Consider the following 14,832-nt stretch of genomic DNA (forward strand, 5'->3'; position numbering starts at 1 on the left):
CTCCTCCAAGCAGCCCCCGCCCACCGGGCGGAACCCTTCCCGCTCCTCGGCGGGAAGGCGCTCCCGCCTGCAAACTTTGCCTGTGCAAAGTTTAAGCCTGAAGCCTGAAACCGAAGCAACTTCCCAGCAACTTTTGGCTTTTTAACTCGCAGGCGCTCGCGCCTGGCCCCGAGCCGCGCGGCGGAGGGGAAGCCCGGAGGGCCGCCGGGTCGCCTCCTCCAAGCAGCCCGCCCGCCCGCTGGGCTTCTCTCGCTGTGCGGCTCGGGGCCAGGCGCGAGCGCCCGCGAGTTAAAAGGAAGCCGAAAATTGCTGGGAAGTTGCTCGGGTGCTGGGAGCAGGCTTTAAAGTGCTGCCCGAGCAGGACCGCCGAGCCGGAAACGGGGCACCAAGGCAGGGCAAGGCTCCACCAGCAGCGGCCTAGCTTTAGGTGGCTCCAAGCAGCCCGCCCGCCCGCCGGGCGGAACCCCTTCCGCTCCTCGGCGGGAAGACGCTCCAGCCTGCAAACTTTGCCTTTGCAAAGTTTAAGCCTGAAGCCCCGGAAAAAAAAGGGGGATCGGCGGGGACTCACCTTCGGAGAGGTCGCACTCGAAGGTGATTTCGAACTCCCAGCCGAGGCCTTTGCAAAGTTCTTTTCTTTCCTACCCCAAGAGCGCTCCGCACTGTTTTGCAGCTTTGGGGCCACGCGGCACAGGGCAATACGCCACGCCCAGCGATTTTTTTTCAGGGACGGGCCGGATTGGACAGACCAACGGGCGGATGTGGCCCGCGGGCCGTAGTTTGCCCACCCCTGCTTTAGATCCTTGGCTCTACTTTAAGCACAGCCGAACCTCCCTTAGGACTGAAGGTTTGCTTGCAAGCAAATTCAGTGCAGACTCACGGCAAGCAAATTTGAGAGACTGAGCGAGCCGATGGCAGATAGATAGATCACTGAATGATTCTGTGAGCAACTCAATCTGCCTGCTTTGCCTGATTTGGGGTAAAAGTTGCTCTTTTTTAAAATTAAAAAATTCAATATTTACATGCATGGTGTATTGTGAGTTACCGTGTTTCTCATATAATAAGGCCGGGTCTTATTTTTTTTTTGAGCCCCGAAAAAATGGCTAGGCTGTCTTTTCAGGGGTGACTTAATTCCCCCCTTGCATCTTCGGGCAGGCGAGCGGCGATGGCTTGGATGTTGACCTCGGCGTTGGTGGGGCATTTTGTATCAGGGTCAACGCAGGCAGCACCATATCCGGGTGTGCAACAAAAGTACTTTTAACAGCAAGCCCCCGCCATTTCCCCCATTTCGCATGTTTTAATATAGGCCTTAATTTGGGGGGGGGCTTAATTTCATTTCATGCCTATAAAACATGCTGGGACTTCCTATTGGGGGAGGCCGTATTGTTGGAGAAACAGGGTAGTTTTGTGAGTTTGTTTGCTAGCAAATTTTATGTGACAGACTGAGCTAGCCAATGGCAGATTTCTGAATGAATCTGATTCTGTGAGCAACTCAATCTGCCTACTTGCTTTGCCTGATTTCGGGTAAAAGTTGCTCTTTTTAAAAAAATAAAAAATTCAATATTTATATAAATATTTATAATATTTACATACAAGCCATGACCAGCCAGTCACATGACCACCAAGCCATGCCCACAGAACCAGTTAGCGGTCCCTGGGATCTAAAATTATGAGTTTGGTGGTTCCTGAAGTCCAAAAGGTTGGCGACCCCCTGTTTTAGAGACTGTTCCAAGTTGCAATGGCCCTGGAAAAGTGACTTAACTCAACACTTAACACTTAAGAATCGTCAGAGCCACCTGATCGAAATTGAAGCCCTTGACAACTGCTGGGTACTTAACAAGGGTTGCAGTGTCCCAGGGTCATACACAGTTGTCATTCTGGCAAGCAAAGTCAACGGGGAAATAGAATAGAACAGAATGAGCTGGAAGGGATTTTGGAGATCTTCTAGTCAACCCCACTGCTCAAGCAGGAGACCCTATCCCATTTCAGATAAGCGACTGTCTAGCCTCTTCTGAATAACCTCTAGTGATGGAGGATTCACAACTTCTGGTGGCAAGTTGTTCCACCAGTTAATTGTCCTCACTGTTAAGAAGTTTCTCCTTCCTTCCAGGTTGCTTCTCTCCTTGATTAGTTTCCATCCATTATTTCTTAGGCTGCCTTCTGGTGCTCTGGAGAATAGGTTGACCCCCCTCGTATTTGTGGCAGCCCCCCAAATTTATGAAATCCTGCTATCCTGTCCCCCGCTAGTCCTTCTTTTCTCCAGACTGGACAAACCCAAATCCTGCAGCCATTCTTCATCTGTTTTAATCTCCCGGCCTTTGATCGTCTTAGTTCAGGGGTGGGCAAACTACGGCCCGTGGGCCACATCCGGCCCGTTGGTCATTTTAATATGGCCCGCCTCTGGAAAAAAAAAAATTCCCCTCTGAAAAAAAAAATTGGGGCCAGCCAAAAGAGACCCCGCGCCGCGCGCCAAAAAATCGTACAACACGGAGCTGGGCAGCCGCTTCCCTGGTGGCGGGCCTGAGGTCGCCGCCCGGGGAACGCCCACTGCTTTCCCTCGCCAGGGCCGGGCAGTGGCGTGTTGCCCTGCGCCGTGTGGCCCCCGCCTGGCAGCACGCTTCTCGGTTGGTCTTCTCGGCCATACAGAACAAACAGGCAGAGAAGGAGACCAGCCGGCTGGTTGGGGGAAACTTTCTGCGCCGAAAGAGGCAGCTACTAATCTCCGGCTTTGCTCCGCTTCTCCAATGGTCCAGCACCACCCTGTTCTATGCGCCGGCTGCTCGGACCTGCTGTGCCTGACACATAGAACAGAGCATGCTGCAGACATCTCGTGACAAGCCCCAGGACATGTGGTCACCTGCTGGCTGGCCGGGCCAGGCCGGGCTGGAAGAGGCACGTTCTCCAGGAGAAGGAAGAAAGCGTGCTCCGGGAGGCGGGTGCCGGGCAGGTGGGCGGATGTTCGGGACCACTTAAAGGTCAACTTTAAGAGTGCCCCCATGGAAGAAGCCGAGCAAACGTAGTGGCGGCAGGGGTGACGGGGCATGTGTGTCCCTCCACAAGGAGTATGAAGGGAGGCAGACAACGAACCTCTCAGGAAAAAAGTAGGTGCCAAAGCCCTAACTCTCACCTGGGAGGGGACCGTGGAGGGACCCATCACATGCCCCTGTTGCCCCCGCCGCCTCTACTTTTGTTCTTGGCTTCTTCCATGGGGGCGCTCTTAAAGTCAATCTTTAAGAGCTGGAAGACGTTTTGTTAGATCGCCACCAACTCATTGTTGGGAGAGGTGTAGCCCCTGAATACACGAGAAGTCTTGGGCAAAGTTCTCGCATCCGTGCGGTGTTTGCCTCCCTTCATGCTCCTTGTGCATGCCGGGAGCACCTAACTGGAGCAAAAGAGAGTGAAGTTGACTGCTATGAAATGAGCACTTTGCCTTCCCCTCTTGCTCCTCACAGTTGCCCTGAGCTGGTGCGGTTCTTTACTTGGGCAGCCATATGCCCGCAGCAGCGCCCGCAGCAGCAACAGGCAGTTCTGCCCGGGCTCCCGCTCAGGTGTCCGGCTGGGGCTGTCAGGAGTTGCTACCGCCGGCGCAGCTCCGCGTGGCTCCAGTCGCATTGCCTTGGGAAGGGAAAGGCAAAACCAGGAGCCGCTGAGCCTGAGCCTCCGGTGCCGCTGCTCCCGTTGCAAAGCGCCACCGCGGCTCTTCCTTTTTGCCTTTCCATTCCCGAAGCAACGCGGGACTGGAGCCGCGCGGAGCTGCGCCGGCGGTAGCAACTCTTGACTCAGGGGGCCTCCCGAGGAGAGGGGAAGGAGGAGAAGGAGGGGGCGATTCCCGAAAAATCTTGTGCTGACCCGGCCCGTCTGTCAAATTTTAAAAGTCAATGAGGCCCCGAGCCAAAAAGTTTGCACACCCCTGTCTTAGTTGCTCTTCTCTGGACTTTTTCCAAAGTCTCAACATCTTTTTTTTGTAGCACGATGACCAAAATCAGTTGAAGGATTCCAGGTGTGGTCTTACGAGGGTTTCATAAAGCAGTACTAATACTTCACCTGATCTTGATTCTATGCTTTTCTCACTATCCAGGCTATAACGCCACAGTTTTAGCCTACGGGCAGACGGGCTCCGGGAAGACCTATTCCATGGGCGGGGCTTACACCACTGACCAAGAAAACGACCCCACAGTCGGAGCCATTCCACGAGTCATCATGATGCTTTTCCAAGAGCTGGAGCAGAAAGTGGATTGGCAGTTTACCTTGAAAGTCTCCTATTTGGAGGTAAGTTTCTATTTAGAGCCAAAGGATGCCAACTCTGAGTCACAGGTCTGCTTATTCAGGTTTTTTTTTCTTGAAATTCAAACAAGGCTGTAATTAATTAATCACATTCTCCAATTCAATATATTCCCGGGCAAAAGCTCTGGTATTTTAGTTCAAATCTTTTAAAGATAAGAGTTGGAATGGACTTTTACTTTCAAACTGCTGCACTGCTCTTCCAGATTTCCTCTTCACCACCCAGCTAGGTAACATCATCAGTGATAGAAGTGAATGGAGTTAGCAGAGATGAGGAGAAAGAGGAGGACTGAGGGGGTCCTTGATTGCTCCGAGTTAGGTTGTTTTCTTGAAGACATTTCATAACCCCACTAGGTAACAACGTCAGGGCTAGAAGGGAGGAGGGTTGGCAGAGATGAGGAAGAGGAGGACTCTGGGGTCCTTGGTGCCCTCTGACCGTGGCTGTTTTCTTGCAGACGGTTCATGAACTAGCTAGGTAACCTCATCAGGGCTAGGTGTTTATTTTAAGCAGCCAGCCAGCCAGCTAGCTAGCTGTTTGGTCGATATTGACTTATGCTTCCAAGCTAAAACAGTTCCTTATAAACTCTATGTTAATTCACTTGAAAACAGATTCTACCGTCAGCTAATGTAAGGCCATGCAGCTTTTATTTGTTGCAGGGGTGGGGAACTATGGCCCTTTTACATTCTCTGAACTTCAACTCCCAGAATTCCTGAGCCAGCATGGCTATCTCAGGAATCCTGGGAGTTAAAAGGCCATAGGTCATTTAAGCCTGGCTAGCTTGGGAACCCTGGGATTTGAAGTCCGCAGGTCCTTAAAGGGGCTATAGTTCCCCACTCCTGATGTATTGCCTGCTCTATTCAGCTTGATTTTCTTTTGATGCCTTCAGATTTACAATGAAGACATCTTAGATCTGTTGGCAGCGGGCAAAGAAAGAGCTCAGATAAGCATTCGGGAAAACCCCAAGGGAGACATTAAGGTAGGATTCTTTCTGAATACTTTACTAATTTTAAGGGAGCAACATCGAGTATTTAGAACTAAGGAGAAATTTCCTAACGGGGAGAACAATCAGTGGAACGACGTTGTAAATGCTCCCACATTGGAGGGTTTAAGGAGAGATTGGACAACTATTCAGGCCTCCTGCCTTGAGCAGGTGGCTGGACTAGATTTAGAAGCCCTCTGGGTTCTCTTCCAGCCCGATGGTTCTATTTCTCAATAACTGCAAGTGGGGAATCACGGTCTTGTGACTCGAGGGCTGGAGCCCTGAAACAAGTCTTCATGAAAGAGGATAAAAATAACCTTTTACAAAGTCCCAGGCGTGGGCCAAAATTCAGCCCGGCGTAGTTCTTTTTTTGTGTGTGTGAAAAATTTATTGATTTTTAAAAACAAACATAAACAAACAAAACATAAAACATGAAAACATAAAACATCTTTTTTGAAAGCAGCTTGATCCCGGGTTACATCTCTTCGTACAGACACAAATTCAAGTTCATGCTCATTTTTATATTTCATTCCATATCTTATGACCATTCTACATTTTCTATATAGCTTCTCCCCTCTTTTAACTTTCTTAATTTTATTTTGTTTATTTCATCTCAATTCAAATCATTGTACTTATATTCTTTGTCTGTCCTGTTTCAGCTGTCTATTATCTTTTCTCATTAAACAAAATTTCTCCTGTAATCACTGATTGGAGTATGACGCCTTTATATCTTTCCCCTAAAATTATAACACTTAATATAATACATAACTTCCATTCGGATTCTGCTTGGTACATTCTAAAACTGCACACTGTATTTTTTAGAAAAGAAAAATATATATAAATATATAATATAATTAAAACAACAATCCATGCCAATTCAATTCTATCATTAATATTAATATTCATTTAAATCTTAAACATTTTACACATTACTTTTCAAATAAGTATCATACTTCTATGGGAACACTTATAAACTTTTCAGTTACTTCCCCCCCACTTCACTTATATTTTATAAAACATTGAGTAGTTAAAATGTTCCCATTCCTTCCTAATGCAATTCTCTCATTTATTTCATTTCATTTATTTTGTTCACAAAAGTTTCACTGAATTACACTGACTATTTTATTCCACTTTTTAATCATATATTGTTTCCAATTTTCTAACATTATTTCTATTACAAATATAACAATACAATCATATGTACCTTTACAGAATCCCTTTTTCAGTTAAATTTTCACCCATTATCTGTAAATAAGTCCTGTTTCTTTACATCTTGCTCCAAACCTTTGTAACTTCTCTTCCCTTCCTTCTTCCCTTTCTTCTTCTCTCTCCCTTTTACCCCCCTGTCTCCACCTCCATTTCCCTCTTCTGTATTCCCCTTTTCTGTTGCTTTCCAACATTATGTCCACTTTTCAAATTATTTTTCCCTTTTTTGGCTGTTTTTTTTAAGTCTTAAATTCTCCATTCTCTTTTCCCTCTTTCCCCTTTCTTCCCCAGATAGAGTTACTTGTTCATTAAAGATGGCTTCTTCTTTGTCCCAATCTTCTTGTTGCGCAGTCTTTTCTTGTTGTTTCTTGTAGACACAAATCGCCATTTCTAAGAATTGAAAAACAGAGCCAAGAGAGCCCTTCCCTTCTTGTTCCTCTTCTTTGTATTTTTTAAATTCCATTTTCAGTTCATCCACAAGTAATGCCATTGTAAAAAATTTTTCCAAACAACCACCCAAGTGTTTTTAGTCATCCAAATATAATTTCCAAAAGTCCCAAAGTCACCAAGCAATCCAAATACACACAAGCTGTTTCTTTTAACACTTTCTTCTTTTTTCACTTTCTCTTCCTGGGGTTACTATTTAGTTGCAAAGTTCCAGTTAAAATGTATCTTTTAGAAGTCTTGTTAGGATTTAATCAAGTTCAAGCAGTCTTCTTCCAAATCCTACTCTTATTCTTTTCTTCTCCCTTCCCACTTACAGCAAAGAAAAAATAAAGATTTTTTAGTGTTCAGAAATCCTTATTATCCCCTTGACATTTAATTATCCAGTTTAATTACCTATTGATGCCAAAGCGGGATTTTCTGATTTCTCATTCATCTCTGTTCACTGTCAACGTAAGGAAGGAGAGTGAAAAAAAAACTTTCCCTTTTCACTTTCATTCGCTGCTTCCGAACCTTCTTTGGGAGCGATGTTATCTTTTATAAAATTTAAATTCCAGGGTATCTTGGTTGTTGCTTTTTATCCCGGTCAGCCAAAACTTTCACTTCTTAACTTCCTCCTGCACTGTCTTTTCCGGTTGAGTACTTCTTTGAGGCGGCCATTTCTGACTGCCGCTCTTACCGCCTTCGGGAAAGGGAGTTTGGCCAGCTGAGGAGGAGAGATGCAGCTCTCCTTGATCCTGCTGGCGATCTCCCCCGTCTTCACCACCTCTACGGGGTGGCTTAGCCCCGTAGCCAACTGGCTCGGGGTGCTCCAGCGGCGAGTCCAGGCAGAAACCGTGCACGATCGCGGATTCCTGCCTGCCGCCGGAGCCCTGAAAACCGGAAGTCTGCAGCCCGGCGTAGTTCTGAACACATAAGGAATGCCATCCTCAGGAACACGAGGTTTTTTTTTCTCTTGCTTCCACCCACAGATTTGGGGTCTCACAGAGCACATGGTGACAAGTGCACGTGAGACCGTCCTCTGCCTGGAACAAGGCAACAACTCCCGAACGGTTGCAGCAACCGCGATGAATACGCAGAGCTCCCGCTCCCATGCCATCTTCACCATGTGCGTGGAGCAGAAAAGCAAGGCTGACAAGTAAGAAAGGTGTCAGGATAACCAACCTTTTTATGGGGCTTGCAGTCTTTTTTGATAAGTTTGGTCTAGTGCTGAAGGCACCAGGCTAGAAACCAGGAGACAGTGAGTTCTAATTCTACCTCAGGCATGAAAGCCAGCTGGGTTACTTTGGGTCAATCACTAGGGAACTGGGAGTTCTAGTTCTACCTGAGGCCTGAAAGCCATCTAGGTGACTGGGCCAATCACTAGGGGACTGTGAATTCCAGTGCCACCTTAAGCATAAAAGCTAGCTGGGTGACTTTGGGCCAAACCCTCTCTATTCAACTCACAGGGTTGTGGTGGGGAAAACAGGAGGAAGAGAAAGGATTGTCTATGTTTGCCACCTTGAATTGTTTATAAAAACGATAAAGGTGGAATTAAAAAGAAATCTAAATAAATAGGAGTTATTCTAGGACCACAAGAGATATTGAAAGACAGGAACACCCCCCCGCCCCCCGTGGGTTTCCTAATTTAATTAAATTGGGTCCCTGGGAGATCCAGTTAAATGTTTGAAATACTCCACATTAAAGCTTTTCTCAAATCCCAGCCTTTGCCATTGGTTGCCTTCTGAGTTAACAGAATGTTTCCGGTTTAGGAACGTTAGCTTTCTTTCAAAATTGCATCTGGTTGACTTGGCTGGTTCGGAGAGGCAAAAGAAGACCAAAGCAGAAGGAAACCGTTTTCGAGAAGGTAAAAAGGGGGAAATTACCAGGTCAAGATCTATATAGCTCCTCAACCATCCAGGTTGTGGTTGTCCCAAAGGTGTCTTTTTTTTTTTTTCAAGAGGCAACTGGACTTTCTGGTTTTTCTTTGAAGGTGTTTTGCTCCTCATCCAAGAAGCTTCTTCAGCTCTGGCTGGATAGTGGGGAATGGAAGGATTTATACTCCTGCAGACAACTGGTCATTTGCATCCTTTTACAGAGTCAGACCCTTCCGTTCCCTTCCATCCCTTCAGAGCTAAAGATGCTTCTTGGCTAAGAAGCAAAACGTTTTCAAAGAAAAACCAGAAAGTCCGATTGCCTGTTGAAAAAAGCGTCTTTGGGACTATCAAATCCAGGCAAAAATCTCTTTGGTGGAGTGGAACTGCTAGCAGTTGTTAACCCCGAGAAATGGCCCTTTAATTTTTCTTTTATGTTACTAAAAAGGAAAGAGCTGAACGAGCTGGTTTACAGATAGTAACTTGACTTATGACACTATCTCTTAGTGACCATTTGAAGTTACAACTGACCTCCCAAGATCTGCTTACTATAGGTAGCCCTTGACTTACAGCCATTCATCTAGTGAACGTTGGAAGTTATGACCAGCACTGAAAAAAGTGGCTTATGAGCGGTTTTCACTCTGACAATTGTCGCAGCGTTCCCATGGTTACGGGATTAAAATTTGGGCTCTTGCAAAGTGGTTCGCATTTATGAGGTTGCAGTATCCCAGGAACACGTGGGTCCATTTTGAGGCCAAGATTCTCTTAACAACCATGTTACTAACTTAACAATTGCAGCGATTCGTTTAACAACTGTGGCAAGAAAGGTTGGAAATGGTGCCTAACTCATTTAACAGCGGCCTTGCTTAGCGATGGAAATGCTGGGCTCAGTTATCATAAGTTGAGGAGTACCTGTTTCAAAGTTAAAACATATACACACAAAACACACACACACACACACACACACATGGTTGCATGAATACGTTTGGGGGTTTGTCAAAGCAATCTTGCCCGAAATTGATGTTCACTTCCGATTTTAGTCATAAACACCTGTAGCAAACCATGGGTTCTCTTAACGACTGCGATATTTATGACCGCCACAAAAAAGGTTAAAAAAACAAATCAGAACCCGAGTCCGATTACATAGTGACTCACTTTACAACTGTCAACTCTTCCAGGCTCCGTTACGATCCTAATTCAAGGACTGCCTGTACCTTGCAGAAGGGTTGTTCCAGCATACCCGTCTCTTCTTCCCGAAGGGACACGAAGGTCTCGCTCGGATTGCATCTGATGACCCATTTCCTTCCTTAACTGTCTGCAGGAATTAACATCAACAAAGGGCTGCTTTGCCTGGGAAACGTCATCAGCGCCCTGGGAGACGAATCCAAGAAGGGCAGCTTTGTCCCTTATCGTGACTCGAAGTTAACCAGACTTCTTCAAGGTGAGAATGATGGCGTCTGCTGGATCTCCAGCCTAGGTTTCTGCAGCAGGCTTGCTTTCTCGGCTGCCGTAGAAATGGAGAGGAGGAGATGGGCATTTGGGATGGGGAAGCGACCTGGTGTCTAGTAGTCCCATGAAAACCGGGAGGGGGGTTTGCATTCATGAATTAGGGCACCACTGAGAGGAATTGTTTATACTCTGTCGAGGCCAACTGTCCTGAGACGCCAGATGCGAGAAATACCTGCAGAGGAGTTTTCCCATAGCATCGTACTGGATGTTGGTTTGGGGTGACTTTTAGTGTATAACAGTCACGCGTTTTGAATCAGATCTTGCCTTGCTTTCACTGCTACCACACTTAGTAAAAGTACCTCTTCTCTAATCCAATGGAGTTGGGGGGGTTTTCTTTCTTGAGTTTTGAACGTGCTGTGGCCTGTCAGCCGCCACCCTCTCCAGCAGCCGAATCAGAGGAAGAGGCATGGGAGTCAGGGTCACCATCAAGGCAACCTGAGAGCTCCGAGAGGGAAGAGAGAATGGAGCTGGCAGAGAGAGAGGCAGAGCCTGGGCCCTCTGTCAGCCCTCAGATGGAGAGTCAACAGCCCCCAGGTCTGGAGGTGGCTGATGAAAAAGAAGGGTCCAGTGCCTGACGTGCAGATGGTTAGAAGGCAGAGGAGAGGAGAGCAGTGGAAATCTATGGGCCGGTCCTCGGGATGGAAGAGCCCCCGCTGTTAGTGAAGCCCTACTCTAGCTCTGGGGATAAAAGGCAGGGGGTGTAGATGACAATTATTCATCTCCTGCATGGATGGACTTGTTAGCCAGCCGGCTGCCGCCGCTCCCAATAAAGGAATCTTTGAGTTCACTTCAGAGGGTTTGTTGTGTTCGGGAGCTGGGTCAGAATAGAATGGAGGCAGGCCTTACAGATGGTCCGGCCACTCTGTGGAGGGAGCGGAGACCACCGGGCTTCTTGCTGCTCTTCGTCTCAGTAACTCCACCGAATCTGTTTCCGTTTCAGACTCCTTGGGGGGCAACAGCCACACGCTGATGATTGCCTGCGTGAGCCCAGCAGACTCCAACCTTGAAGAGACATTGAACACCCTCCGCTATGCCGATCGGGCCCGAAAAATAAAGAACAAGCCAATTGTGAATATTGACCCTCAGGCGGCCGAAATCACCCACTTAAAGCAACAGGTAAGACGGGCACAGTCTGGCACGTTGGCTCGGACATGCGAGGTGGGCGTTATAAAGTTGTGAGAAGTCTTCTCATTGACTTGGGACAAGCTCCAGTTCGATAAAGTCTGGTAAAATCCTAAAATTCAGGCCCTTGGGGTCTCTGTTCTGGTCTCCAGGTCCAAGAATTGCAAGTGTTACTGCTTCAAGCGCATGGGGGAACTCTGCCGGTGTCTCTTCGGTAAGGAATGAGGGTCCCTAAGTCCCTGGAGACTTGGAAGGTTTTTGTCGTCCCGTCCCGGTATTGATTGTGGTATCCTTGGTGCTCTCTGAGCTGGGTTGTTTTCTTGCAGACCTAATAAAATAAAGGTGGGAAAAAAGATTTTAGCACTAATGATGTTACCTTGTTTGGTCATGAAAGGTCTGCAGCAAAATCACCAAGCTTAGAGACCAGCAGGGACCTCACAGTGCTTCCTCTCCTCCACCCCTTCCTCCTCCACTCCACAAAGTCCCCTCTTTTGTAGCACTGACGTTGTTACCTAGTTGAGCCATGAACCGTCTTTGAGAAAACCACCAAGCTTAGTCCAACCCTCAGCTATAAATATCCTCCTGAACTTGATTGCACAGGGCTTCTGAAGTAGGTGATTTATGGTTGGAGGGAAATTAAATTTTTTCTAGAGTCATTATCTCCAAACTAAGTGATTCTTCCCACTCTCAGAATAGGAAATAAAGCCATTAGCCTAAACGGGACTTATGGGTGACTTTTAGGGAACTGCCCATCTTCTCTCTGTGTATTATTTAAAACATTATTAAAACAGCCTCCCATCTTTCAACTAACCCGGGGCAACTTCCCATTCAACATTAGAAAAACAAGTCATTCTAAAAGCTATAAAATTCAACCTGCTAAAACGTAAAATCTTAAAACCACAATGTCTATGGAGATTCTCAGTCATCCAGGTCATGGTTGTCCGAAAGGTGCGTTTTTTTCAAGAGGTAACTGGACTTTCTTGGTTTTTCCTCGAAGACATTTTGCTTCTCATCCAAGAAGCTTCTTCAGCTCTGGCTGGCTGGAGGGGAATGGAAGGATTTATATCCCTTGCAGACAGCTGGTCATTTTTATCCTTTCAGAGAGCCATTGAGGTCACCTGGACGTTTATCTCTGTCCTCAGGGTCACCTGAGCATTGCAAATGGGTGTGGAGCCGCCTTAGATCTGCTGAAAGGACTGAGTTGTAGACGGGAGATAGATGTGGTCGTCTCCTGCCCCCTCAGTTGAGAGAGGGCTGTTCAGTTTGGACCTAGACGGCCTCGTCTTCAAGGAAAAACCAGAAAGTCCATTTGCCTCTTGAAAAAGCACCTTTGGGATTGAAACCACAAGACCCTGGCGCCAATCCGTGCTAACGTGCCATCGTCCAATTGACTGTTAACGCTTGGGAGAGAAAAGGCAGGCCCTTTTAAGTCTTCAGGAAAGTTAGAAGGATGGAGGCATGCCAAACCTCAGAGAGCTAAGATGTTTGATAGGGAACAGGGGCTACCCCAGTCTGCTTTCTAGACCCCCATCAGATGCAGTATTAGGGGGGCAAAGGGACTAGGAGCGTGGCTCACCCTACCTGACCTGAAAGGACAGATAGGGAAAGGTGAACCTCAGGTAGCCAGGCTCCTGCCACGTAGGTCTTGAATCGTACCTGGAAAGAAACGGGAAAACAGTGCCAGTCTTTCCCATTCTGCAGGTATCAATTAATAGCAGGGCTCTTTCAATCTGGCCTCTTTTAAAGACTGGTGGATATCCCACTCTCAGAATCCCCCAGCCCCGTCATGCCGTCTGGGGAAAGAATTCTGGGAGTCGAAGCCCACCAGTCTTTAAAAAGTGGCCCAATTTGGAGAGCCCTGACATACCTGTGTGTGTGTGTGTGTGTGTGTGTGTGTATTTCTGGAGCATCGGGATAGGTCTAACTCTTCCCTCCTCCCCTTCTCAACAGTGCTGAACCTGAAGAAAACCTCCAAGCCCTGATGGAGAGAAACCACTCGCTCTTGGAAGAGAATGAAAAACTCAGCCGTAGCTTGAATGACGTGCTCGGTCAGATTACTCCGATATTGGAGAGGGGAATCATGGTAAGGCCCACACCTACCAGAAGTGCTGCTCTTCCCACGCTGGGGGAGGAAGTTCCTGCTAAAGGACCTCCTCCTCCACCCCCAAAAAAAAAAAAAGGAATTCACAATCAAGTGTTACGCTTTCCTTCCTGTATTTGGAATGTGTTTTCAAGAGACAGGGAGATGAAGAAAAATAATACTGCTAGTCCTCAACTTACAACAGATTCCTTAGGTCACACCTAGAATACGCCACACCTAGAGTACTGCATCCAGTTTTGGTCACCACACTATAAAAAGGATGTTGAGACTCTAGAAAAAGTGCAGAGAAGAAGAGCAACCAGGGTGATGAGGGGACTGGAGGCTAAAACATGTGAAGAACAATAGCAGGAACTGGAACTGGCTAATCTAGGGAAGAGAAGGACCAGGGGAGACAGGATAGCAGTCTTCCAATATTCGAGGGGCAGCCACAGAGAGGAGGAAGGGGCCAAGCTATTCTCCAAAGCACCCAAAGGCCAGACAATGGATGGAAACTGATCAAAGGAGAGATTCAACCTGGAAATAAGGAGAAAATTTTCTGACAGTGAGAACAATCAACCAATGGAACAGAAGTTGCCCTCGGAAGTTGTGGGAGCTTCATCCCTGGAGGCTTTCAAGAAGAGACTGGACTGCCATCTGTCAGAAATGGTGTAGGGTCTCCTGCTTGGGCAGGGGGTTGGACTAGATGACCTACAAGGTCCCTTCCGACTGTTAATCTAATCTAATCTAGTGACCATTCTAAGTTAAAAACGGTGCCAAAAAAAGTGACTTATAGCCATTTTTCAGACTTGGAACCATGGCAGCATCCCCGTGGCCACATGTTTTACATTCGGATGCTGACAACGGGTTCACACTTACGACGGTTGCAATGTCCCGGGGGGGGGGTCACATTGATCCCTTTTTGCGACCTTCAGACGAAGCCAACGGGGAAGCCGGATTCGCTTAACAACCATGTGACTAAATTTAACAAGCAGGATGATTCACTTAACAAACTGGGCGAGGAAAGTCAAAAAATGGTGGCAAAACCCACAAATTTCTCACTTAGCAACATGAATTTTGGGCTCAATCATGGTCGTAAGTTGAGGACTACCTATACAGGGCCCCTCTTAACTAACACCATAGCAACTCCTCATAATCCGAAGCCTTTTCCCATTTCCGCAGGAGGAAGAGCAGAACAAGAGGATCAACCTGAAGCTAGAAGAGCTCCGAGGACACACAGTGTAAGTAGCTCCTTCGCGCACCTGTTTAGCGACCGTTTGCTGCATGGGATCCACCGCTGCGTCAGAAATATGGAAAGGGAGCTCGATACAGGGTCGACCTTGTTTAGCAACCGTTCGAAGCT

At 47.2% G+C, this 14,832-nt stretch overlaps 1 protein-coding gene across 1 annotated transcript in view; it reads left to right on the forward strand.

The window, feature by feature from the left end:
• KIF4A (kinesin family member 4A) overlaps positions 1–14,832 on the forward strand; it is a 68,808-nt gene that overhangs the window by 11,213 nt on the left and 42,763 nt on the right. The window contains exons 4-12 of the mRNA XM_087946233.1: positions 4,076–4,266; positions 5,166–5,255; positions 7,880–8,046; positions 8,660–8,754; positions 10,083–10,202; positions 11,211–11,386; positions 11,545–11,606; positions 13,343–13,475; positions 14,652–14,710. Coding sequence (XP_087802359.1) covers positions 4,076–4,266; positions 5,166–5,255; positions 7,880–8,046; positions 8,660–8,754; positions 10,083–10,202; positions 11,211–11,386; positions 11,545–11,606; positions 13,343–13,475; positions 14,652–14,710 — 1,093 coding nt within the window. The remainder of the gene's footprint in view (positions 1–4,075; positions 4,267–5,165; positions 5,256–7,879; positions 8,047–8,659; positions 8,755–10,082; positions 10,203–11,210; positions 11,387–11,544; positions 11,607–13,342; positions 13,476–14,651; positions 14,711–14,832) is intronic.

Source organism: Notechis scutatus, chromosome Z (genome assembly GCF_049901735.1).
Source record: "Notechis scutatus isolate UNSWTSFEM ecotype Mainland chromosome Z, rNotScu1.2, whole genome shotgun sequence".
Lineage (NCBI taxonomy): Eukaryota > Metazoa > Chordata > Lepidosauria > Squamata > Elapidae > Notechis > Notechis scutatus.